Source organism: Cylas formicarius, unplaced genomic scaffold (genome assembly GCF_029955315.1).
Source record: "Cylas formicarius isolate icCylForm1 unplaced genomic scaffold, icCylForm1.1 PGA_scaffold_12__32_contigs__length_19106922, whole genome shotgun sequence".
Lineage (NCBI taxonomy): Eukaryota > Metazoa > Arthropoda > Insecta > Coleoptera > Brentidae > Cylas > Cylas formicarius.
In genome coordinates, this window is record NW_026844225.1 from 13,733,297 (window position 1) to 13,758,489 (window position 25,193).

The 25,193-nt window shown below is 34.8% G+C and overlaps 4 protein-coding genes across 12 annotated transcripts in view; 2 read left to right on the forward strand and 2 right to left on the reverse strand.

Annotated features, from left to right (window-relative positions):
• LOC132708743 (uncharacterized) overlaps positions 1-16,293 on the forward strand; it is a 35,592-nt gene extending 19,299 nt beyond the window's left edge. The window contains exons 2-12 of one of the 2 annotated variants that reach the window (XM_060681297.1): positions 6,285-6,431; positions 9,326-9,446; positions 10,876-11,293; positions 11,341-11,642; positions 11,696-11,793; positions 11,847-12,197; positions 12,250-12,493; positions 13,357-13,671; positions 13,732-14,191; positions 14,247-14,366; positions 14,420-16,293. In XM_060681297.1, coding sequence (XP_060537280.1) covers positions 6,285-6,431; positions 9,326-9,446; positions 10,876-11,293; positions 11,341-11,642; positions 11,696-11,793; positions 11,847-12,197; positions 12,250-12,493; positions 13,357-13,671; positions 13,732-14,191; positions 14,247-14,366; positions 14,420-14,609 — 2,766 coding nt within the window. In that variant the 3' untranslated portion in view covers positions 14,610-16,293. The remainder of the gene's footprint in view (positions 1-6,284; positions 6,432-9,325; positions 9,447-10,875; positions 11,294-11,340; positions 11,643-11,695; positions 11,794-11,846; positions 12,198-12,249; positions 12,494-13,356; positions 13,672-13,731; positions 14,192-14,246; positions 14,367-14,419) is intronic. The other variant, XM_060681298.1, reaches the window with a different exon arrangement.
• Positions 16,294-16,341: 48 nt separating this feature from the next.
• LOC132708745 (protein phosphatase 1H) lies at positions 16,342-19,002 on the reverse strand. Of its 2 annotated transcripts, XM_060681300.1 has the most exons (6): positions 18,349-19,002; positions 17,835-17,954; positions 17,562-17,784; positions 17,355-17,512; positions 16,970-17,291; positions 16,342-16,908 (listed from the first exon to the last, which is right to left on the reverse strand). In XM_060681300.1, exons 1-6 carry the CDS (start codon positions 18,778-18,780, stop codon positions 16,889-16,891), a joined length of 1,275 nt encoding a protein of 424 aa, XP_060537283.1. In that variant the 5' UTR covers positions 18,781-19,002; the 3' UTR covers positions 16,342-16,888. The 2 variants fall into 2 exon arrangements, with proteins under 2 accessions (XP_060537283.1, XP_060537282.1); XM_060681299.1 differs by having other exon boundaries at positions 16,342-17,291; positions 18,349-19,000.
• A 555-nt stretch (positions 19,003-19,557) lies between these two features.
• Positions 19,558-23,468, forward strand: LOC132708775 (mothers against decapentaplegic homolog 4). 7 transcript variants are annotated; one of them, XM_060681339.1, is made up of 11 exons: positions 19,569-19,613; positions 19,666-19,732; positions 19,796-20,081; positions 20,128-20,469; positions 20,683-20,796; positions 20,874-21,047; positions 21,105-21,323; positions 21,379-21,631; positions 21,684-21,852; positions 21,909-22,047; positions 22,103-23,468. In XM_060681339.1, exons 3-11 carry the CDS (start codon positions 19,820-19,822, stop codon positions 22,312-22,314), a joined length of 1,884 nt encoding a protein of 627 aa, XP_060537322.1. In that variant the 5' UTR covers positions 19,569-19,613; positions 19,666-19,732; positions 19,796-19,819; the 3' UTR covers positions 22,315-23,468. The 7 variants fall into 7 exon arrangements, with proteins under 7 accessions (XP_060537323.1, XP_060537322.1, XP_060537325.1 ...); XM_060681340.1 differs by lacking the exon at positions 19,666-19,732 and having other exon boundaries at positions 19,558-19,613; XM_060681342.1 differs by having other exon boundaries at positions 19,573-20,081; positions 20,874-21,026.
• An 85-nt stretch (positions 23,469-23,553) lies between these two features.
• On the reverse strand, positions 23,554-24,685 carry LOC132708776 (phosphoglycerate mutase 1-like). Its single transcript, XM_060681347.1, has 3 exons — positions 24,496-24,685; positions 23,914-24,411; positions 23,554-23,860 (listed from the first exon to the last, which is right to left on the reverse strand). Exons 1-3 carry the CDS (start codon positions 24,593-24,595, stop codon positions 23,694-23,696), a joined length of 765 nt encoding a protein of 254 aa, XP_060537330.1. The 5' UTR covers positions 24,596-24,685; the 3' UTR covers positions 23,554-23,693.
• Positions 24,686-25,193: the final 508 nt, after the last annotated feature.

Below are 25,193 nucleotides of genomic sequence, written 5' to 3' on the forward strand. Positions count from 1 at the left end.
ATTCTGACAGTCATGTCAGTGAATGTATTCGTGTTTTGCGAAAATGTACCCAAAAACTAACGGTCGTAAAAAAAGTATAGTATGCAACACGTTCGGTAAACTTTTTAACTTGTTTATTAAACAATCGCTCCGCTCGTGTCAAATAAACTCGTGAGTCAAATTCCGTTTACCGCACTTGTTGCATAATATACTATTTTCTGTGTTCAAATGTGTAGCATAATTAAAATCTAGACTAGTGTTTTTAAACGCTCTTTTATCTTCGTTAACGCGTTTCTTGAAGGATCTACTTGTTTGTCCATATAAATTTTAGGACATGATCCGCATTTCAACCTGTGATTTTTGAGATTTGGACACTTGGTTTTATTGTTTTTTGTTTTGTTTTAAAAAACAATAAAGCGAAAAAAGAAGGTTTAATTGTCATTTTTCGGTATATATACTAGCAGGTGGTTTGTAAATATTACATTTGATAAAGATACGGTGTTGTCGAAACAATTTTCATGTGAATATAATTCGTGAAAATCTGAACTTTTTTTTAGTTCTTATTTATTTTGTCAAATGGATTTTCATCAAGTAAAAGCCACCTCAGTTTAAATAATATTTCGTTAATTAATTAATTAATCTTCATTCCGTGACCGATATCGCTGTTAGGAAAAAAATATAGGAACAAATATTGATATTTTCATTTACCATAAAAGCAAGGGATACTTCATGGACACCCTGTATATATTTGACATCACCAGGGCTCTAGGAGATATGTCAATTTACAATGCCTCCACGACTATAAGGCGAAGGGTTAAACCATCCCCTTTAAAACTAGGGATATACGTCTCCTAATCCAATTCGAAGTGAAAAGCATGTTCCCTCTAATTGAGGTTGTATTAATTTAGCAAAGCTTTGGCTGTGCGCCTGAGCCCGCATTTTCTTCCTTCTGGCGTAAAAAAAAATGCCTGTAATGAATTGACTTTATTTCCTCGCTTGGTTGCAATTTTCTTGAAAGCCAATCTGGAGCCGATCTCCATTTTATTTATAGTCCAAATAGCCGATTGCTGAACAAAGAAAAAGACGCTTGCACACCTTGCCGTCAATAAAACGCCTTTTGATCAAAAGTGCTTTTGTCCGCCTTTTATTATGATGAAAATTTGTGTACATACGGGATTGGTATCATTCGCTTTGCGTTCCAAAATATAAGCCTCGATTTACTATTTTCAATAAAGAACAAACACAGAAAGGGTTGCGCGTAGTCCTTACTAGAATAAACACGTTTTGCCGGGTGCGAAATGCTTCGAAGATCTCGAGCAATTTAAACAAAGGGGTTTCCCGTGCCACAGGAAATGATTATTGATGGAAGAGTAACGAGAAATGATGAAGCCTGCAAGAAGATTAATTTAAACTGTTGACATTTCGGATCGAATTCTGCAGCGATATTAATCTAAAGTGTCATTTATATTACCCGGGAATTCATTTATTGCGAATAAATACGCGGGCTGCGTATCCACGCTGTAAAAGGATAATGCGTTCTTCTGTTTCTTAAGTGCGAGGGCAAATTATGCAGAATATTAAATAGAATACTTAGTTTTTATCCTCGCAAATCAGATATACGATAAGGGGACAAACAGGGCTAAAAGCGGTAAGCTTTATTTATCGCCCGATTTTAACGTCGGAAGGTAATTTTCGAATTACGGATGGGTTTTTGAACGGATGCGTCTTGTTCGGATGGAGTGTACAGCGTGTCCCATTTTCGATGGTTTCACATTATAATAATAGATTTAAGTCACTTCAGGTGCGCTTCCTTTTAAAACATTTTAGATATACCCAATGATGCGAATATATATTTTAATTTCGGAAGTTTCTAATAATCATCAATAAACAAATTAAATCAAACTAAAATCAGACAGACGAGACAAAATCCAAATTACTAACCCACAAAGCATCTATAAAATGTGACCAAACATTAAGAAAAGTTTTTTTTATCTATTATGAATATTTTCGTGTTAACATAATAAAGCAATTAGGAATTTCGGAAAATGTGGTAAGAAAAAGTTGGAGCTTGGTGAAAGAGGTTTTAGTCTTAAAACAAAAAACATATCTACGTTGCTACATTTTTATATTAATAAAAGCTTAATTATAAAACTAAACAGAGTCAGTTAGTTTAATGAAAAGAAGTTAAAAAAGCACCTTGATCGTATCTCTCGTATTATTTTAAAGCTTGTAAGAGAACGGGGTCTTCTCGGTGTGAAGTGGGTAGCACGAAAACACGGAACAGACTTCTTACTATTTTACTAAGTTTGCGATGTCTTTAACAATTAGTTTGTTAAAAGGAATGATCAATTGCGTGAATAAAACGAAAAAACTTCCCATCCGTCGCGTAACGCCGTCGAACCGCAACTCCCGTGTCGGAATCCGGACTCGTCGTGACGTGCCGGGGTCCGAGCGGGATCAACGGGTTTTTTGCGTCGGGCCGTCTTAAGGCGTTGCGGTTAAGATAATGGCATCGGTGCAGTGGTGGTTCGTTACAAACTATTGTTTTGCGGTGTTTGTGACGCAAGGCTGCTTTTTCATGAAATCAGAGATGGCATAAACATCGATGTCATAGCTATCTTAGATTTTAAGATACAAGGTGATTTTAGAAGTTGGAAAAAAAGTGAAAACTGGTCTGGATAGGGTTTTTTACGTGGTGTAGTCAAACATTTCGATATATAAACTAAACTTGTGTTTTTTAATGCAAATGTTTCAAAGAAACTTCCACGGACTACTGAATTACTATTTATAAATCTGCGTCGGATGAGCAACTTGATCAAGTTCCGCCAACCGACCCAGGAGGATTCCTGAAGTTTTGTAAATAGTTTTTTTTAATGTTATTAACTTTTTATTTAAAATACAAATTTCATTCATTTATTTTTTTTTAAGAGCAAGCCAAGGAAAATACAGATGTTTTTATTACGAAAAGTTACTTACTTGTCAAAATTAACTTGTTTGTGAGCCATAGCAGAAAAAAAAAGGAGGCGCAAATTAAAATAGTAATTATGAAATATCTTGACTCAATGATGTTAAGAAAACTGACCTTTTTTTCCATGACCTTATTTAAAAAATTAAAATTAATGATATATAATTTGTATACCTCTTACGTGTTAATATTTTTGAAAAGCTCACAACAAGCCTAATAAAGTTACAACACACACATAGGGTGTTCCTTCCATTAACAAGAAACACAACTTTAGTTTTTGTATCAACATAATTGAATTGCAAAGGGTATCTAAAAATGCAACATTTTAAAAATCACGCTGTGTTTAAAAATACAAGGTAGCTATTTTTAAACACATTTTCATTTAATAAAAAGTAGCCATGATAGCCACAACGCTCCAGCTTTATTAATAAGGAAAATACACCGCAAAAATCATCAAAAACGAGACACACTGTACTTTGTTAAATCTGTTCTGCTAAAAGTATGCTTTCAAAAATTAAAAAATCGAAGGTTATGTGAGCAATGAATATCATAATTATAATATTTCAAAAAGATTTTTCGTGTAATTGTTTTCAATTTAAACTGTTTTTAGTTTATTATAAAGAAACTCTCTAGGTAGGTTAAAAAAAATAAAACCCCGCGCTATGGAATTAAATATTTTATGAAAAAGTTTTGCTTGAAATGAACATGAATATACAACATAATAATTTTGGATCTGACCTACACAAATGCAAATAATAGAACTATCTGCATGTAATTATGTATTATTATATTTAACACAAAAATCAATAACAAGCAAGGGAAATAATATTAAAGACCGCATAGAAGGAGAAATATAAGTACTGGAAATGTCGAATGGTTCGAAAAGCGTACTATAAGATTATAATTTATTATACAATACGGATCATCGATTCCATGGTGGTTTACGCAGGTTTTGGATTTGTTTTGTGAGCTAAAGTATCATTATATTAGGACGGTCCTAATAATTGTTGAAATGGAACGCTTTTTATTCGAATTATGGAATCTATTTTTGTCAATCTGAAAGCGACTAGTACTTCGGGAGTCCGTGTGGTCATTTTTGACGTGGTCTTGTTATTCGTAAAGACACAGCAACAATTCTTGACTGTTTTGAATTCATTTATGGTGCTCTCGATGGGAAAGAACATTGTGTAGGTTTATTTTATGATTTAAGTAGAGCGTTCGGCCCTCCAAATCGCAAATTCTTATTAGATAGATAGTATGAGTGCTGCAGGGATTTATTATGGGTATGTGTGGTCCTAGCTTTGGTTGTACAGTTCTTTGTGCTGATGATACCAATAATTCATTATTCTTAACTCAAATAATACGTTATTGATTCAGTTTTATTCTAGAAATTTATTTTAAATTATGATTTACAAATTAAAGTGAATGGAAACTCCATAAAGGTACAGTGTAATTAAGTTCCTTGGTTTGAACATTGACTGTAAAATTACTAGGGACGAGCATATTGACTGTGATGTAAAACAATACTTCTTTGTGTTTTTAATGAGAAGATTAAAGGAAGCTGTTTTTGAGGGTATTCTCAAACTTGTGTACTTTGAGCTTGTAAGTTGCTATACCCATTCTCAGAGAGCATTTATCATGCAAGACAAAGCCCTCTTTGTATGTACGAGGTTAGCGCCAAAATTTCCCGGCTTGACATAGATGCAGCTCCAGTATCACTATAAAACTTTGTCTTCTTTTAAATATATGTCTTAGTAGGCTGCGAAACAAAAATGGAAGTCTTGCGTCAAATAGTTTTTTATTGACAGCATTTTAAACAAGACGTGTCCGAAAAAATGTCGCAAATAATTCAAATTGAGTATAGAGCAGTCATAAAGTTTTTGACAAAAGAAGGATTAGCACCTAAAATAATTAAAGAAAGGCTGGATGGTGTGTACGGCCAAAGTTCTTCTTCGTATTCTGTAGTGAAAGAATGATCAAAACGTTTTCGAATGGGACAGGAGTCCCTTGAAGATGATTCAAGAACTGGTCGACCAGTGGAGGTCATAACGGAAGATATTGTTGCGGTTGTGGAAGAGGTGGTATTGAGTGATCGACGTTTAAAGGTCAAGGAAATCTCAGAAATTACTAAGCTCTCTGATACAAGTGTTCGTCGAATACTGCATGATCATTTAGGTATGCATAAGGTTAGCGCAAGATGGGTTCCTAAAAATACCTTTCGGTTATTCAAAAACAACGCCATGTCAAGTGTGCGCGGTCTGTGGATCGGAACCGAAGCTTGTGATAGAAACTATTGTGACGGGAGATGAAACTATGGTTCTCTATTATGACCCTCTATCAGAGTCTGCCAGTCAACAAAAAAGGTGATGGCCACGATCTTTTGGGGTTGTGAAGGAATTCTTTTGATAGGTTTTAGAGAAACTAATACCACTGTCAATGGTAAATATTACGCAACATTATTACATAAATTGCGAGACTGCATACGTGTAAAACGTCGAGGAAAACTGAACAGAGGCGTGCGTCTTTTGCACGATAATGCACCTATCCATACTGCTGGTGTTGCACAAGCTGCCATTTTAGAGTATGGGTTCCAACAGATAGATCATCGTCCCTATAGTCCAGATATGGCCCCCAGCGACTATTATTTGTTTGGATATTTGAAAAAGGACTTACGTGGACGGCGGTTTAACGACGAAGTTGAGTTAAAAGAGACTATTTTAGCCCATTTTGCGGACAAACCAAAAGAATATTTTTTTAAAGGGATTGAGTTGTTAATAAAGAGATGTAATAAGTGTATTGAAGTTAAGGGGGATTATATTGAAAAATAATAAAAAATTGTTACTTTACTTAGTTTCTTTCATATTCAGGCCGGGAAATGTTGGCGCTGCCCCCGTATTTTAATTAATAAACTTTGTATATTTACTTGTAAATTCATAACAACGTAATCTGGATATTCATTCTCATGATACTTTTTTACGTCGTTATTAAGTGTTTCAAAAAAATATGATATTAAATTGGTCAACATGAACTTCATAAAACATTTTATGCGATAAAGCATTATATTTCGTACAAGAGCTTTTGCATTACTGCTTATAAATTATTTATTATTATTATTTAAATTATTTATTTTAAAATTTAATTGATATAGATGAGAGCGCGTGACAAGCTTAAGCTTGTCATAGTTGGACCATCCAGTATGATGAAAGTAATTATAAAATACACCCGGTCTATAAAAAGAAATTTTCCCAAATATTTAAAAAAGGTGTTTCCACCTGCGCAATCCATTCATCCGATATTACCAAAGTATTTTCTAGTGAATAATAAGAAAAAATTGTTTCAGATCTCCTTGTGTGAAGATTACAGTTTACCAGTCGACCACTTAGCCCAATTAGCAAAAAAACGACCAAATAGCATAGCCGTGTCCAACAATTGCTTTATTTCGCAAAATTTTTCCGAACTTATAATTTCAAGTCCCGAAGAAGAACAGGTAAGCGGTTTGATTAAACATAAGCGAAAGCAACCCCCTTACGCATGCACTTAAGGATAAGGCGTTTGTGTTTAACAATTTATCAACATGCACACAGAGGGGAACTAAACTTTAGCGTAGCGTTACAAAGTGCGAATCTTCTACCCCTGCTTCATTGGAAAATTTATAGCCCAAACTTGACCGGAATACTGAAAGTTCCACTTCGTTGTCGGCGATGTCTACTAAACAAGAGTTACGCTCATCTCATGGCACATCACACTCGTAACAAAACGAAACAAGTTCTCAAAAACACCAGCGCATTCGTCTGAGAAGGCTGACAAATTCTAATTATGTCAATTTGCTCGTGTGTCGTTACGCTTTTTGACATTCACTTCAGGACGCGACGCTATTAAATCCTGCTTGAGCTAAAGAATTTCAATTAGAATCTACGACGTTTACTGTTTTCCGTTGGACTCGGGTATTTATTTAAAGAATTCACGAACTATAAATTTCAATCGGAGCGCCACGTAAATTCTTTTCACGTTGGTTTAAACAGATTGCAGTGCAATTACGTTCTATTATAAAGTTCATTATTTTATATTGACTTTTATAATACTGGAGGCCAAAACATATAAAATTCGTCAAACAAAATAAGAACTAAAAGTTCAGATTATCACGAAATTATGTATATTATAATTTTATTGGAAGCAATGGTGATTAACAAAATGAGACATTCAAATGTATTGCTTAATGATCAATTAGATTTAAATACATCTCTTTTATTGAACTTTAATTCTCACAACAACATTAATTAACGTTTTATGGTCATTTTTCGGTATATATAGTAACAGGTAGTTTGTAAATATTAAATTTGGTAAAGACACGGTGTTGTCGAAACAATTGTCATGTCAAAATATAGAATTTCGTGAAAATCTGAACTTTTAGTTCTTATTTATTTTGATAAATGGATTTTCATCAAGTAAATGCCACCTCAGTTCAATTCGTCAAACGACTGGACTGCATTTAAGAATTTCATTATCTAAAATTAATGTGAGTACCGGATGGATCAAATAAGACCTTTTAATCATTTATTTTGATTTTTTTTATGCATTAAAGTTTTCTATGGAAATTATGTATGAAATAATATGACCTCAGACACATGACCACTTTCTCGAAACAGAGAGATTGCCTGGCTCTTTTTAACACGTTTTCCAATATACCATGTAATGTTTCTGGTTGAAGGCTCAGTATTTCGCCTCGAATATTCTACTTCAGCTGTCTAATAATCTCTGGTTTATTAACGTAGCCCACCTTGTCTTTGAAATATCCTCATTAAAAATGCGGCGCAGTTAAATCTGGCGAACGAGGTGGCCAAGGGAAACCTAAATTTTTTAACTTCAGATTTACGGCAAAAATTTCACGCAGCTGCGAACTGCTTTGTCTTGTTGAAACCACAATTCTATAACAAGCTCTGGAAATCGTTTCTGTACTTCTCAACGAAATATGGGCCGATAACTCTATTGGCCATAACACCGCACCAAAAAGTACAATTAGATGGGTGCAACCGTATAATTATAGAGGCCTTGTCTATGCGGGAATTATTGAAATGACGATGAGACGATGAGAATTGAAATATTGAAGATGCCCGTTGACAGTTCGTCAGTTCGAGAGGTTTCAGTTTAGATGAAGCATTTTCGGAGCGGTATTTTCTCAAAATATGATTAAGTGAATAGTGAAATTTAGAGGCGTGAGTGGAAGATCTACTACTAATATTATCTACTACTACTATATCAAAACATTATTTATTATTTGGTTAAGAGATGAATTGGAGTTTCCTTCTCTTCTCAACATTGCCTTCTTAGATGGCTTCCTACCTATTAAAACATTATTAAAAAAATATATTTCTGAGGTTAATTGTCTATAATGGATAACGTCGTTATTGATGGTAGCAGCGTTTGCACAATTTGAGTTTTGTATGGGTCCATCTTATCTGCAACCAAACGCTGCGCCATAGTAATTGATCGTTGGCAAGAAAAGAGAAACTTTTAAGTTTTAAATTTGTTATTTAAATTCGATTTTAACGAGTTGTTTTCTACTGTATGGTTCAATAATAAATTTAGAAGAATTCAATTATAACATGCAAAAAGAAAAAAATATATATCAAAAAAATTAAGTTATTTGTGAAATTAATGTGAAAAATATCAATTCTTAAAGTAGAATTGGGGTTTCAATACCTGCAGTCATCTCTGTAACTAAGATCGCTTTGGGAAATAAATCATGTGGCCTCAATTCGCTCTGCCGTAAGTAAATGCAAGTCCAAGTGAAGTGGAAGATTTCTTATTGAAAAACTATGCCTCGCAGTTTTTTTACAATCATCACAGACATTTTGCTGGGATATATAATTTCAAGTTAATACTCGAGAGATGAATTGATTTTTGTACATGATCACTTGAGATTTTACGATGACTCATAGTCCAATCCACCCTACATTTAAGCTTCGCCCTTTCATGCCCGTTTAAGAGAACGAAAATACTGCGTAATATTACACTCGAGTTTAATTACTTAAATAATTTCTCTAGGGTCCCATGCAAAGTCCTCCGTTCCACCGTACCTAAACGCTGACTGTCAATGTGTTTTTGTTCCCGCGGTAATCGACACATTCTCTCCATTTGTCGCTAGATAGGTACTTGAGTTTACCCCTAAATGCGAATAGTTGACGAGTTTGATGGTTATTATCCAAAGTTCGGGAATGTCGATTGATGCTGATGGTATTCAGTCGTTTAAGGTGGCGTGATTTATGCTGAAAACAATATGGAGAACCATTGAACAATATATCATTTAATGTAGGGAACAGGCGAAGGATGGAAATACTCGGAAAGTCCTCCAAACGTATGGTTTAACGCCCATTTTTTTAGGTTGTAGTATTAGACACATATTCAACTCCAAGAGATTCCCAACAGCAACTAACTCAGGAAGATAACGAAACAAAGTGTTTTACTAGTCCAGATAAGGAATATTCGCAACCGTATACTACTGGTTAGTATGTTTTAAAGGAAGGATAGTATTAACGCTATTTAGGGAACGCACACCGACGCTGACCGCGGAGTTAAATTGTTATTTTCATCCCCCTTAGTTTTTAATTACATCGAAAACCCTTCAATTCTACCCCTTTTAGGGCGAAATCGAGCCGCATTCACGAGATTTTACAAAACGAATATGTACCTATCTCTGACGCAAAAAACTTTCAAATAACAAAATAAAATTCAATGTTTTTCGGTAGCTGGGGGAGTTCTAATACGAAATGAAAAATGACGAAAATTCAAATGAAATCCTTATCGTCGGCGAAAGGCACGTACCATTTTTTTTTATAATAGGATTCGACGCCCTCCAAGAACACGAAACACGCGGGAAAATTAGCAATGTTATATTTCTGCGCTTTCCGATTACATTGCTTAAACGGATTTACTCGATGACACTTCTCATTTTCGTGTTTGATGATAAATTTAAAAACGGTTCTCTCAGATTCGGCGTTAATCCGCTAGTCTAGAGGAACGCTCTCGGTTTTACTTAGGGCTTTATTAAGTCTCTGCTTAAGTTTAAGACAAGGCGCGAGTGGAATATTATACAGGCTGTGAATTTTTCGTAATGGAGGCAATCTGGCAGATGTCGATACGTTTGTAGTGAAAAACTAAAATGAAAAATGCCTCCGTCGACAGTTTTATCCTGGCATAAGATCTGACGGATAGGCAATATAAATGACGCCTTAAGCTGCGAACAAGCGAGTCCCAAGATTTCTTTTTTTGGGAGGGTGGGCGGGTGGTAAGAGGACGACGGGGGGATTGAAGACGCCCAACATTGCAAAAGCTAGAGGCAATCGATTAAATCGTTTTTAAACGACTCTGTCAAAGGCAACAGCAAGAAACAAATCTGCCGATGGATCGAGTTTATTTATTCATATTAAAATTGATAGAGTAGTATTCTTTCAATTTAATCGATATATTGAAATATGAAATCAATATTTACTTCATATGAGCCGAATTGTTTAATTTTGAATTTTGAACAAAACTGTGTAAATTTAGCGATGAGTAGAAAATATTTTTTCTTTTGTTTTAACGAAATTAAGTTATTTCGTAATTTCGATTTTAAGGTGGGATGAAAAGTAATTATTATCCAGTTAGAAAACTTAATAGCAATTTAATATAATGTAAGGGATGGGGAGCGTCGAAAATAAGAGCGCGAAGATGAAGTGAATTATGCTGCGTTGTAGGAAAGCCGTACGTGATGGGAGGCCCATTATGTAAATGGCTGAGACGAAAATAATCAGTAATTAGAAAGTTAAAGTAATAAACGGGGCATACTTGATAATATTAAATTGCAAGGGCGCTCGCGTTCTTCTCATTATCAGATGAATTGCTTTAATGAAATCAAAACTCTTTTGGAGTTTGATTTTTGATAATTTATACAGCGTACATCGACGTTTCAGAGGAGTCCTCAAATCCTACATCAGACGAGGAATTTGCCTATCCTTCGGCATCCAAGCAGGATCCGCTAAATCTCAATTCACCTGATAGTATAAACGAATGCACCGCGTTAGCTCCTTGTACAATTCTAGACGTTTTGTCGCCAAATAAAACAGAATCTGCAAACGCCAAACGACACCCGTCACCGTACTATTACGGTGACCTTTTTAAATATAAAACTGCGGAGACTTCATCCCCACCTAAGAAAAATAGTATCAGAAGGAACCAAAGCCTAAAACAACAAGAGAAGTCTGAGTCAACCAGAAGAACCAAATCTACAAGAAAACACCGAAGAAGTACTGGCGACGGTGGGGAATTTCTATTATATAAAGAGAAGACTTTAAGAAGCAAACAGCAACTAAGGTAGTGGTGATTCTTGTACTTTAGTCCTGCTTACTTAAATTTTGCAGACATAAGAAGAGTTCCAGTTTAGATAGTCATAGTACAGACTCCCGCGATGCATCTAACGGCAGTAATCAACCGCAGCTTCAGCTTCAAATGCCGCCTAATCATAGCTTAAATGTTTCTACAGCCTTTGAAGATGGATTAGACGATATGACTCGCCAAAGGCATGTCTACGAAACCGCATTTGATTGTCGTATCAGCAAGTCAGATGACGACTTAGACCAGATTGACAAAGTTAGTAACCATCCAGTTCTTATACAAATAGATACTGCTTGGGGTTCACAAATCGGAGTGCAGTCTCCAAAAGGTATATTTACGTAATTCAGCCGGTGTACTACTGAAAATTCTCTGGTTTTCTAGAAGGTTCTGTCAAGGCTAAATTAAAGGAACCTAAAGAGAAACCGAGCCAATCACAAGAAGACAATAACCAGGTAACAACTCTGTCCCAAGACTTGCAGGTAAGTTGGTATCAAAAGTTTTGTCAAAAGTCAACTGACGTGCTCTATTGCAGAACATGCATCTTGCCAAAGATGACACAGCGTCTCCATCTGCTGGTTTACTAATGCGAGGTTATACACCCTCACCCCCGTCCACTGCCCCTCTTCCGTCGAAATTTCCAGGGAAAGAACTAATGATGAACAGCATACGAAGTGCCCCGAACTTGCCTTCCAAATCTCGACACAAAGATCTAAATTTACCCGTAAAGTCGCTCAGAGGAAAATCTCCAACTGCTAGTAGTGCCAGTTTACAGTTGCGTCAAGGGAGCGCCTTCGACATTGAATTTGGCAGTAGCTCCAATTCAAAATCAATCTCAGAATTTAAAGGGCGACCCGGAAATTCCAGGGTACAAAATCAAGAAAACGTAAATTATCTCCATGGCGGTAAAGATTCTGTTCCTAAAGACATTATTTTAGGAACGAATTAGTGAAATTAAAAGCAGGCCGAAACGCGATCTCTTGATTTTACCAGTTAGATCTAAGGATGGTTTGATTAGAAGGATTCGACACAAATATTCTTCATCAGAGAGTATTACCACTAGTAGCAGCGGCGGCAGCATGGAGAGCATTAAAAGCAGTACTAGTGAAGGCAATAGAAGTACCAGCAGCTCTGAAAGCAGACAGTCGGCTTCTCTAAGTTCACATAGTTCTGATTCAGGAGGTACGATTTGCGAAATGTTCAATTTGATTTAATAAATATATCAGAATTACTCTATTGCATTGTATCAAAGCGCCGAAAGGTCACCAAAAATAAAATGTAAGTTTTAGTTTAATAAGGCTAAGTTTTGAGGAAAAAGTCAGAATTTCTGGAGAGTAAGTTAGAATTTCTGGAAAATAAGTTGGAATTTCTGAAAACTACATCGGAATTTCTGAAAATCAAGTTAGAATTTGTGACGTAGGTCTCTTGTAAGGGACAGTGCCAATCGAAACATCAGATATAAATGAATAAATAAAACCGCCTTTATTTTAAGCTCGGCGAAGGTCAGCTGAGCTGTTAACAGGACGTTCAACTTAATTTAGTATACCAACTTTTCATCGCAAAAATATATACATAACAAGATATGAATGAAGCATATACAGGGTGGTTCATAAAGAATGGACAATCTGTAAATTGTAGATACTAAACGCCAAAATATAATTGAATTCAACATCCCTCATACATATGTCTCTGATTTCGGAGATACAGGGCGTTCAAAGTTTAAATTTTATTCTGATTTTTGCCATTAATTGAGAAAGCTTTTATAGTATAATAATATGAATTAGCAGTTTTTTGACGTTACAATTACGAATTGGAAATTTATTACGTTGCTCCTATTATTTAGAGAAATCGAATATTGTTTTATCTGTCTGTCTGTCCTATTTTCCACAAATTCTGATTGAGTTAGAAATTCTAATTTATTCCTCAAAAATTTGCCTTAACGCGACGATATTTTGGAATTTTCAGACGCTTCCAATATTTCTTGCTGTTACAAATCTTTGGAGTTATTGTCCCATTTAATTCCTACCAAATGTAATATGTTTCAGGCAACCGCCCTCAATCTTACACAACTGCCCAAGGCAATTTTCTAATACAACAGCAAGTGAACAACAAACTTCATATCCTAAGTCCAATATCAGATAAGTCGTCGCAAGAACCGATATCAGAAACTTCTGACAATAATAAAAATAATAACTCCCAAAAATGTTCTCCAGAATCGACGGTTAAACCCTCAGTAACTAACACTGAGGCGAAATTTAAGAAAAGATTTCCACAAAATAAAAATCTCTTGAGTCTGAGTTTGCACGATAGACCTGAAATACAGGGATCTGATAGCGGAATCTCCATTCAAAGTCGGGAAGGTAGAAAGATAAACTACACCGTTGAGATCATTGACCAAGCCAAATGCAATTTATTTACAGGCGTCAAGTCCAGGTTTGGTTTTTTAACGGTAGATTTGTCAGCACATCCCTCTCAACACGATTTTTCCGACCTACCGTTCGATATGCCCAAATTAAGAAGACGGAGAATAGTCCCGGAAGTAGCGTGTACGTCTGGAAGCGCTACCTCAGTAGATCTCAGAGACTTACCGTTTGATATGCCTAAATTGAGAAGACGTATGAGGCTGCAGACTGGAAACCTTGAAGACAGCGCATCTCAAGCTTCGTCGAGTCAAAGTGTCGTTGAAGGCACTAGGCGACCGAAATTAACTTTAAATTTAAGCGATGCAGGTCTTAGACAACGACCTGGACTAGGTATTACATTGACGGGTATTGGATTAAATATTGCAAATGATGGGGCCTCTACTAGTCAGTATAATCCAACCACATTTACTATGTGCGATAATGTTATTGACGCCAATCAGCCTTTAGAAAAGCAAGGGTGAGCAACGCCATAATGTATTTGTAAATCAAATGCAAGAAATATGTTATTTTAGTTGGTTCCACGGATCGATAAGCAGAGTGGAAGCCGAAAATGTGTTACGCGCTCTTCGAGAAGGAAGTTTTCTAGTCAGAAATAGTGAATCAATCAAAAACGATTACTCGTTATCTTTAAAGTAAGTACCTGAATTGTTAAAAATAATAAGTGAAATAAAACGTATTTTTGCAGGAGTGCTAGAGGTTTTATGCATATGAGGATACAAAAAAATGGGGTCGATGGTTGTTTTATTCTTGGACAGTTTAGTAAACCATTTTCATCGATCCCGGAAATGATAAAACACTTTTCGATGAATCGCTTACCCATACGTGGAGCGGAACATATGTGCTTATTGCAACCCGTTATCGCACAACTTTTGTGATAAAATTTGATTGGATTGCTCCTTTTGTGATTTTTGTAAAATGTTACTCATCATGTGGTTAACGTGTGAGGGACATACCTATAACTATACACACAGCACGAAGAGAATAGAACATGCAGAAATTTGTCAAATTTCAAGACACCACTAACTGAAAACATGATATTGAATTTTAATGCTGAAATTTTCGGATATTTCTGCATGCTCAATGGAATTTTTGTATATACCTACTATGTAAGTCCAGTGTTGCCAGATGACGAGACAAATTTGCTATATACATAATATGTAGATTCAGTCCAGCAAGGTGTGAAAAAACTTGAAAACAGAGATTTTGGTAACATTTACAACAATTTCAAACCAAGGATGTTTTCAAATTTATTTTGCAAAATACTTATTGAATTTCTATATTTCTAAAATAAAATATATAAAAAAAATTGTCCTACGGTTGGCAGCACTGTTTACATTTGATATATTGATCAAAAAGGAGCCTTTAGCGAAAACTGTGTAATAAAATATAACAAAAAGCAAATAACGTTACTTCCATAATCAAAATTTTGTTAATAAAATAATTTTACGTTAGCTACCGTAGACCGTCAATTCTTGCAATTTCATTAACAAATAACACCCTTGGACCGACGATGGACCTTCTGCATTATCATTAACATAAATTGTCATGAGATAAGACAAACATCAACACCACTTATTATTTCTTGTTACATGTTGATGATTTTTCTATTATATACGAAGATAGCACATCGACAATCGCCAATCTACAATGTTTTGGCGTAGATGTTCTACCATAGGCCTCCATATCAAGTGCAGGTACTAAGGTTACTTAAGGTTGTTTGTGAAAAATTCATGCATGAGTCTTGTTGGTACATATATTTGTTGCTTTTTATTTATTAGAATAGTGAAATTTATTTCTGTTCTTTTTATGAAACAAAACTGATGAAATCAACACGAATTTAAAGGCTTGTAGGCTGCCGCTCAAATATCCACTGTTCAAAACTGTTTAAACGCTAACAAATTTTGAGGCAGAACAATTCGTGGAAGGCTAGTCAAAACAAATTTTTATAGTGTCCTTCAAAAGGCAAGAGTGCAATAATAAGCTATTTTGTGAATTCCAGTATTATTTTTGTTTTCGTTTATTGTTATAAAATATTAATAATGGTGTTCCAATTAGTTCTGGAAGGATTTTTCAAACTTATTGCCAAAGAAAATGACTGTGAATATTTTACATACTTATATATTATATACATTTCAAAGTTATATTAGAATTAAGAATTAGGCCTTAGATCAATGTAACGTTAGAAGAGAATCCTTATATTAATACTTCTGCATTTATGGCTCTTTGTAGGTTAAGTTTTGTTGTTTTTACTCATTTGCTCCTACAGTGTTTCAAAAATAATACCCCCCAACACCCCGCCCTATTTATCTTTGGTAATAAATTCAAATCAATTCAACTTTATATGTTTATAAGTAAAAATAATATAAAACATTTTTAAAATGGCAATTACAAATTACAATTTAAAATTATATTGCATATTGCTAAGGGTTTTGTAATGCCCAAACTTGTATTAGTTTTGGAACACAGTATACGACAGAATTCACATTTACATATGTAGAGTGATCATTTAATAGGTCTTTAATAATAAATGTGTTAATTAACAGTATGGGACTGAATAAAATGAACTTTCAGAATTGGTTTCATTTAAAACACAATTCACTTTCTCAGTATCATATATTTTAAACAATGACTAGGTGGGTTTGTCACATAGAACCAAAGACAATATACATAATAAGGTCTTTGAGTAAAACCTTAAAAGTTTAAAACAATAACATATACCTTAAGTTTTCAATAACTCGTTTGTAAGCAATATCAAAATATTATTGATATTAAGATATTCTGTAGGCAAATTGGCTTATTTGATTTCATACCAAACTAATAGCGAATTCTATTGCGAGGTCGGTAGGCACTAAGAGGATATTTTTGTGTCCGTTTTTGAATATTAGCTAATAGAGGATAACAATACAATTTAGTCCTCACTGACTCTCCCAAAGCAATTCACTATATTAACAAAAATATGTTCAATTAAGACAAAAAGTTTAAATTCCACCTGGCTGTATTGAAATAATATGATGTTTCATCAATGGTCAATAGTGTGCCCTGTGAAACCTTTTAGGAATGGTTTGTAAAAAATAAGTATATTAATGATGCAAAGGTAAAAATCAGTTTGGGTCACTTTCAGCTTCACTATCTAAATTTACAATGTATTTTTCAACTAATTCTTCATACTCAAGTCTATAAGGTAACAATGGTATAACAAATACTGATATATCATCACAGGATGCTGGTTTACCACCTTTCAATTGCCACGAATGTTCATTCACCAGGGATCCTCTTGCATATCCTACAAGGCAGGTGGCTCCGCTAATGAATCTTTTGCCCTCAAAAGCATTTATAGATTTTTCTATAATTTCTGATGCTTTGTGTCCATCGACAACGTCCCACAAACCATCTGTTCCCATCACTAGAACTTCTTTTTCATCAGTTGCCGTTATTTTATGAACCTGCACTTCAGGATGTGCGGACAAGAACGGTTTTATTGGTGTCTTTTGATAAATAGCTAAAAGATCATGATCTCCAAATCCTCTTGTCACTCCTATAGTCCCCATAACTCTACTCTATTGCAAAAAAAATAACAACACAATTAACATTAAAGATATCAAAACAATTTTTTGGCATACCCTTTTACCCTGGCCAGTGATCACAGACATTTTTAAATCTTCAGGCTGTAAAGTTTTATATGCCCAGCCTTTCATATAAGCATCTCGGAACATAACCGTTTTGCCTAGATCACCAGATTTGGGTTGTTTTATGTATTCTTTAGATGTGAACTCCTTTCCTGAAAAATTATATTACTAACAAAAATGACTGGCATAATTTAGCTTAACCTAAAAGTGATGGTTGTTCTTCTGCTAGCCTTCTTATTCTATCCCTTTCATTTTCAGGGGTGAAGTCCATAGACATAGGCTGAAATGAATTGCCTCTACAGATTATTGCACGAGAATCGCCTGCATTGGCTAAATATAATTTTCCCAATATAAATAGAGCAACAAGAGCTGTGCATCCACCAGCTGCTTGGTACTTGTTGCGATCTTCTGACAAAAGTTGGTCCTTAAATGAGCTATTATCTATCTGAATCCTGGTCTTTTAAGATTACCCACCATTTCTTTAAATGCAGATTCTAAAGCACCGACTATCAATAGATCCCTTGGTTTTGAAGCCGGAATAGTCTTTTCGCTAAAATCTACCCATATATCATCTTGAGCATCAACTAATTTCTCCTGAAAACAGAATTCTGACATAATTTAAATGTTTGCAGGAATTGTTGTATACTAATTTGACTGGTTGGTTAGAGAAAAGGTTATTGTCAAACTACTAAAATACAACATTTTTTCTGTGATTTAAAAAAGTTTCTGAACATTAATTTTAAAGGCAGGGGTCAGACTCCAAAATATTGGATAAATTAGTCATTTAGCTAAATTATTAAAATGCTTAACTGTAAATTTTGTTATGTACCTAGTTAATATTTACTAAAATGATTAGTCAAACTAAAAAAAGATTAATAAAACTTATCTAAAAAATTATTTAAAATTTTGGGAAAATTGGTGTATTCCTAGAACAATAAATTTTTTCATTAGCAAAAGATAGAGAATTATGAATAAAAAATATATTTACATGGATAATGTGGTGTAACTGGTTAGCGGCACACAAAGCAGCTCCAACCCCAGCATGCCCGTCAAAAATTCCATAATAAGTGTAAGGAATGGAAAACTTTTTAACATTTCCTGTGTCATCCTGACTAACTCTGCTTAAAACTCCTTGTCTATAAACAGCCTGATCCTCGTTCCACCTTGATTTGCCTGCATTTACACATTCGGCATAACCACTATCGTGTGGTAGTGGCCTGTTTGGATGAATTATGGGGCGTAGTTTGTGATCCGCAGACATCTGCACTTCATCATCGCCTAAACTTAAGAAATGGGGCCTACCATAAGGAAATTTTGGTGCTAATGTTGCTTTATTATACTGCGTTCCTTCTACGGCATAGCCATTGGGTTCCAAACCAGTCACCGCACCTATTACTGCACTCTTAAATCGATTGAACATAGTTATATCCAGTGATTTTTATCATTTACTACCAAAAATTGCCCAAACAAAAATAAAAACATGAAACACAACTGTGTGGAAATTTATACCATAGTTAAGATACCATTTTGTTTTGGTCAGTTTATGTTTCAAGAACTCCTGGCCATAAAGGATATCATTATAATGGGAAATTTTAATTCTGAACATCTACTGTACAGATTCTTTCCATCGTTCTATACAGAGCATACAAACTTTCTTCTCTGAACCCACCAGTCTCTCTGATTTCTTTCCTTCTGTTGTGAATTAAAATGTGTAGTTCAACAATGACATATAGCACATAGCTATTAGATGATGTAGTGTAGTGTATCTTCAAAGGGAACGTGAGATTTCAAAAATCGCGCATGTTCAATCAACTTTCTCATTTTTTTCCATCGTTGCTTCATAAGTTCTTGTATTTATTATCGGCATTAGGCAGGGCCTAGTAGCTATATGATATATAGTATATAATATATAGTATATAATATACGTACTCTACTAGCGCCCAAACAATAGTGCTGCGCTAAAATTCTTCTTCGTGCAGCAGATGGTACATAAACCAAGCAGAAACAACTGCGCAGAATGACTAAATTCTTAATAAATAAGGTATAATGTATTATTGGATTATATATTCCGAGATAATTTAAAAAATAAACCTAATTTCTTGAAAAAGGAGTTAATGTAGGGGAGGAACGTTAATTTTAATACCTCTCACAATAACTCACAGACGAACCTGCACAAATTCACCTATTTAGGTTCTGTGTCCGAGGTATATACATACAACAGAGGTCAAGATATTCATAATGTAACTTTATTGTGTATGTATATTTTTAAAAATCTTTTGCTGTTTATAAATTTATATGTTTATAGAATGTACCCCTTCTGCAAATATTTTTAATAGTATGTTTACAAAATTGACTATGTACTTTTACTTAAGGTATCTTGCAATTAAGCTGTTGAATAATCATTAAATGTTAATCAATTTTTGCCGGTGCTGCAGCCAGAATATTTAAACGCTCAGAAGATGACTTCATTAACAACCAATGCACCTTCTTCTGCTGATGCATGTCTCAGTATTGTTCATAGTTTAATGTGCCATAGACAAGGTGGTGAAAGTGAAGGATTTGCCAAAAGAGCTATAGAATCTCTAGTTAAAAAACTCAAAGAAAAGAGGGACGAACTAGATTCGCTAATTACAGCAATAACTACCAGTGGAGCACATCCAAGCAAATGTGTTACTATTCAAAGAACTTTAGATGGTAGACTACAGGTTGCTGGAAGAAAAGGTAAAAGTTAATTGAACATATAGTTTTTTTTTATTGTAAATTTTAGGTTTTCCTCATGTGATATATGCTCGAATATGGAGATGGCCTGACCTGCATAAAAATGAGCTCAAACATGTGAAATACTGTCAGTTTGCATTTGATTTAAAATGTGACTCTGTTTGTGTCAACCCCTATCATTATGAAAGGGTTGTGTCTCCAGGAATTGATTTATCGGGATTAACGCTACAAGCTGGAGGCACAAGATTGAAAGATGAGTACACTGCAGGTCCTGTTCCTGGAAATAGTATGGAAGTGGATGGAGAAATTGCAATGGGAGTGTCTCAGACAATTCAGCACCACCCACCTCAACAAGACTATAATTTAAGTGATCTCCAATCCCCTTCAGCTGGTAAATTCTGTTTAACTTAAATTTTAGCTAGTTGAAAAATATAGAGACTGCTGCAATTTATTCTGTAGGTGGCATAGGTCATAAGTCTACAGTAGTGTGTAGAGTAGTTTAGACAATTGACTATAGTCTTGCATAAGTCATCAAATAAGTTAAAGAATAATTTCTGTAGGTCTCTTTTGGGTTATGCATGTATTATTTTAATTATTGTGGTAGGTGATCAAGGACTATATAGTTCAACAAATAGGGCAGTACCTACACTACCAAATTTTGAAGTGGGCTCAGACACATGTTCCAGATCTAAATGGGTACCACACATGTATATGCATCGTAAGAGATTGCTTTTTACTTTTTTTTTGTTTCTTTTTTTATGTAATAATAATGTAGTGATCCATTGATATTTTTAGGTTCCAATCAAAGTTCCGCCCAACCAAATTCTATCAGTAATCAATCTTCAACAACCCCAAATGAAACAATCCATGCCACAACAAGTCATAGCAACCAGAGTCGGTTTTACAATACTTCACAAACCTCAGCAAATAATGACAGATCAATTCAAGGTACTTTAAATCAAAGCATTGGTTAGTTGATTTTTCCTATATTACTTAATTTAATAAATTAAAATTAGTATTTTTTAGGGGGTAATTCTCCAGTTTCAGCACATGTGCAGCAAAATGTCTTCAATGTTAATGGCAATGTAGCTCCAAACGCAAATGGGTTAACTGCAGATACTAGTCAACCAGTCACCACCATCTCTCAAGGGTTTACGGGTGCTGGTGGTACATGGACCGGTTCCAATACTCTTACTTACACTCAATCCATGCAACCTCCAGATACAAGAAATCAACATAATTATTGTGAGGGCATCAAAAACACTTTCTTTCATTAACATTACCCTGCACAGTTTTGTAGGGAATCACAATTCGCCAAGTCAAATGGGGTCTGATGTCACCATCTCTGGTTTGCTATCTGCACAACCTGCTCCAGAATATTGGTGTTCAGTGGCCTACTTTGAATTAGACACCCAAGTTGGGGAAACATTCAAAGTTCCATCAAATTGCCCCAGCGTCACGATTGATGGTTATGTTGATCCATCAGGCGGAAACCGATTTTGTCTTGGAGCTCTTAGTAATGTGCATAGAACTGATCAAAGTGAGAGGGCTAGGTAAAATTTTTAAAACAAATGTTAGATGGTAAAACTTTGAAATAACTTCAAGGTTGCATATTGGCAAAGGAGTTCAGTTGGATTTGCGAGGCGAAGGCGATGTTTGGTTGCGATGTTTGAGTGATCATTCAGTTTTTGTCCAAAGCTATTATTTAGATAGAGAAGCGGGGCGCCAACCAGGGGATGCTGTTCACAAAATTTACCCTCAGGCCTACATTAAAGTAATTATTTGCTCATTATTCTGCTTGAATTAATCAGTAGATATGTTTGTTTTCAGGTATTTGATCTTCGGCAGTGCCATCATCAAATGACGACGCAGGCTGCAACTGCCCAAGCTGCTGCAGCAGCTCAAGCGGCTGCTGTTGCAGGTCATATTCCAGGACCGCATTCTGTAGGTGGAATAGCTCCAGCTATTAGTAGGTCAATTCAACTAAACTTTATTTTAATAATTGTTCCAATTAAACTAAATAGGTTTGTCTGCGGCAACGGGCATTGGGGTTGATGATTTGAGGAGATTGTGCATATTACGCTTGAGTTTTGTGAAAGGTTGGGGTCCCGACTATCCACGACAATCTATTAAGGAAACTCCGTGTTGGATTGAAGTACATCTGCATCGAGCTTTGCAGTTACTAGATGAAGTTTTGCATACAATGCCAATTGATGGTCCAAGAGGTATCGAGTAATGAAAAGTTTTTTTTTTAAGTAAGCAACAAAAAGCAGAGATAAACAGACACAATGAAGCATTAAATGGTTCAATGTGTGAACTTGCGGTTTGCCATAATCTGATGCTATACCAAAACTTTAATATCAATTAATAATAGACAATTTGGAGCCAAATTGTTGTGCCATAACATATTTTTTAAATTGAATGAAAGAAAAGGTGCAAGTAGGATACTTAATTTAGGCTGTGATTTATGAAATTAATGTAGATGTAGAAAGTTTTTTTTATTTGACTGCAACATATAAATTAATTCAAGTTTGTTTTGACTTGAAAAAGCTTTTATTCATTTAAAATATTTATTTTAGTATCCCAGATGCTCTTTATTATATTAATGCTCATATAACACTTAATTAAGGTATCATGTGTATATTACTGGTTTATGTAGCAGAAATTGTTGGTATAAGTAGGAACTTGACTGAAGCTTTTGTTGATCTCTTTTAACACCAAACTGGTTCAAGTATATAAATAAGACTGCCGTGCTTTATGTTTAGTTACTATGTAATTTTAAACAGTGATCAACACAACTGTGCATTGGATAGTTTCCTTAAATAGGCAGAAAATGAGCCTTATCTTAAGATCTTAAGATATAGGCAGTGCATTGCAGTAGGGTTGTATAATTGACTGGTCAATTGACCACACAGTTAAAAATACCGTGAAATTGAGAATCGCTGAGTATCATATTCGGATATTTCTTGAAGAGGGTTATAGGTAAATACAACATCACAAACGCACTCTACAATAGCAAGATGTTATTTAAACTATTTTTTAAATAGTCAATTAAGAAGTGGTCAATTGACGATTAATTGATCAGTCCCAACACAACAAATACCTAATCAATAAAAACACATGCAATTCAGATTATTTTAAGAATTTCAAATAATTTACTTAATCCGATTAGGCTTGCGTAGACAACGGGGAAAATTACTAAGGAAGTTTTGATTTTAAAGAACATAATGAATTCAATTAATGTCAGAGAGAACTTTTGCAGCGCGTGCTTTGGGCCTTGCCGTTAAAAACTAAAGTCCCAAAATAATATATAAGTGAATACTAGTCATTAATAATCCTATTATAGTAATTGCCAAATAAAAAATACTGATTGTGACATCAGTGATCTAAGTAAATGTTGTAACTATAGCTTTAAAAATATGGTTTTACTATTGATTTTGTATTCTGTATATAATTAGGAAAATAAAAATCTTGCCAATGTGAATTTTTTATTTTTGTTTACATCTACATGACAGATCCTCATTAGAGGATGTGAATGTTTTAAATCATTTAACATTCATACATACTTCAGGATGATGAATAAAACTTATTTAATTTACAACACCTCAAAATAATTTATTTTGCTTTGCCTTGATTTGCAACTGCTTCCATAGCTTTTTTCACTGTTTCCGGATCACCCAAGAACTCCAAACTCTTAATAGGCTTCAAATTATCATCCAGCGTATATACAAAAGGAATTCCAGTGGGCAAATTTAGTTTCATAATAGCGTCATCTGACATTTCTGCAAATAAGTTATAATTAATAAAAAAATCAGAAAACAGTGTAGCAAATTACCATCTAAATGTTTAACGATGCCACGTAAACTGTTCCCGTGAGCGGCAATCAATATTTTTTTGCCAGCTTTGATTTGGGGAGTGATTGTTTCATTCCAGAAAGGGAGAGTCCTTTCAATGGTGAGCTTCAGAGATTCAAATTTTGGAAATTGATCTGGTGATGGCCCTTCGGCATATCGAGCATCTTTTACAATGGTCTCATAGTATGGATGGTCAGGCTCCATTGGAGGGGGTGGAATATCAAAACTCCGCCGCCAAATCGCCACTTGTTCGTCCCCATATTTAGCAGCTGTTTCCGCTTTATTTAAACCAGTTAAACCTCCATAATGCCTTTCATTTAATCTCCATGTTTTAATAACTGGCAAGTCAGTTTGCCCAATTTCTTTTAAAATCGCTTGAAGGGTGTTTTGAGCTCGTGTCAAAACTGAAGTGTAGGCAATATCAAATTGATATCCAGAATTCTTTAAAGCTTTACCAGCATTTACAGCTTCTTGTTTACCTGAAATCCAAACATTCTATTAAAAAATGCAATTAGAATAAGGTTAGAGCGACAAGGTCAAAAAAGGTCAATACAAAAAATCACCTTTTTCACTTAAATTTGCGTCGTACCATCCGCAAAACAAATTTTTTTCGTTCCATTCCGATTCACCATGACGAACCATTACAATTTTAAAAGGAGCCATTGCGTGTTTTTTTAATTTAGAAAGGTTTTGAAGAAACAAATGCAGCTTCGACCGGAGGAGACTACCGGGTCTAATTCAATGAAAAAATAAACTCAGATACCAACCAATATGTAATCCATGGTTAACGCATAGTCTCTGGCCGACCCAAAACTACTTTTACTGCGCATGTCGTAAAATAATCAAACGGAGCTTGCAATTGTCAAAATTTCCTTAAAAGTTTGTTCGATTTCCACTCCTTACTCAATCTAATGCAATACAATTGTTAAAAATGATAAAACGCAATTTTTCTAACTTAATCTTTATTGCTTAAACATGTGCACCACCACCACAGTTCCGTAGTTCTGTTGTTCCTCTTAGATTTGGGTAAAAACAAAAACACAGACCACAACTAAAAGGCACAGAATACAAAATAGAAGCGGCTAACTTAACTCTAAGATATAAAATCATAATTTTATCAACAGTTTCTCAATAATTTTAGATTTTTTTAGCTTTATCAAATACTGTGGCTAGCAAAATCGTGTTTTCGAGTATTTTACTCACTGGTCGGGAGAGATTGTTTGTTGTCAACATGTTTTTCAGTTTTGATGAAAGCTCCTAT

What these genes read in the sequence shown, in the direction of transcription:
- LOC132708745 (XM_060681299.1), bottom strand. Translation starts at nt 18,780, where the DNA reads ATGTTCAATCGATTTAAGAGTGCAGTAATAGGTGCGGTGACTGGTTTG. An exon ending in AGTTACACCACATTATCCAT is followed by an intron (nt 17,955 to 18,348) that starts GTAAATATATTT and finishes TTCTGTTTTCAG; the next exon opens with GAGAAATTAGTTGATGCTCA. An exon ending in AGAACAACCATCACTTTTAG is followed by an intron (nt 17,513 to 17,561) that starts GTTAAGCTAAAT and finishes ATAATTTTTCAG; the next exon opens with GAAAGGAGTTCACATCTAAA.
- LOC132708775 (XM_060681340.1), top strand. Translation starts at nt 19,820, where the DNA reads ATGACTTCATTAACAACCAATGCACCTTCTTCTGCTGATGCATGTCTC. An exon ending in TCTCCAATCCCCTTCAGCTG is followed by an intron (nt 20,470 to 20,682) that starts GTAAATTCTGTT and finishes TTATTGTGGTAG; the next exon opens with GTGATCAAGGACTATATAGT. An exon ending in AAGAAATCAACATAATTATT is followed by an intron (nt 21,324 to 21,378) that starts GTGAGGGCATCA and finishes ACAGTTTTGTAG; the next exon opens with GGAATCACAATTCGCCAAGT.
- LOC132708776 (XM_060681347.1), bottom strand. Translation starts at nt 24,595, where the DNA reads ATGGCTCCTTTTAAAATTGTAATGGTTCGTCATGGTGAATCGGAATGG. An exon ending in CGCAAATTTAAGTGAAAAAG is followed by an intron (nt 24,412 to 24,495) that starts GTGATTTTTTGT and finishes TTTGGATTTCAG; the next exon opens with GTAAACAAGAAGCTGTAAAT. An exon ending in CATCGTTAAACATTTAGATG is followed by an intron (nt 23,861 to 23,913) that starts GTAATTTGCTAC and finishes ACTTATTTGCAG; the next exon opens with AAATGTCAGATGACGCTATT.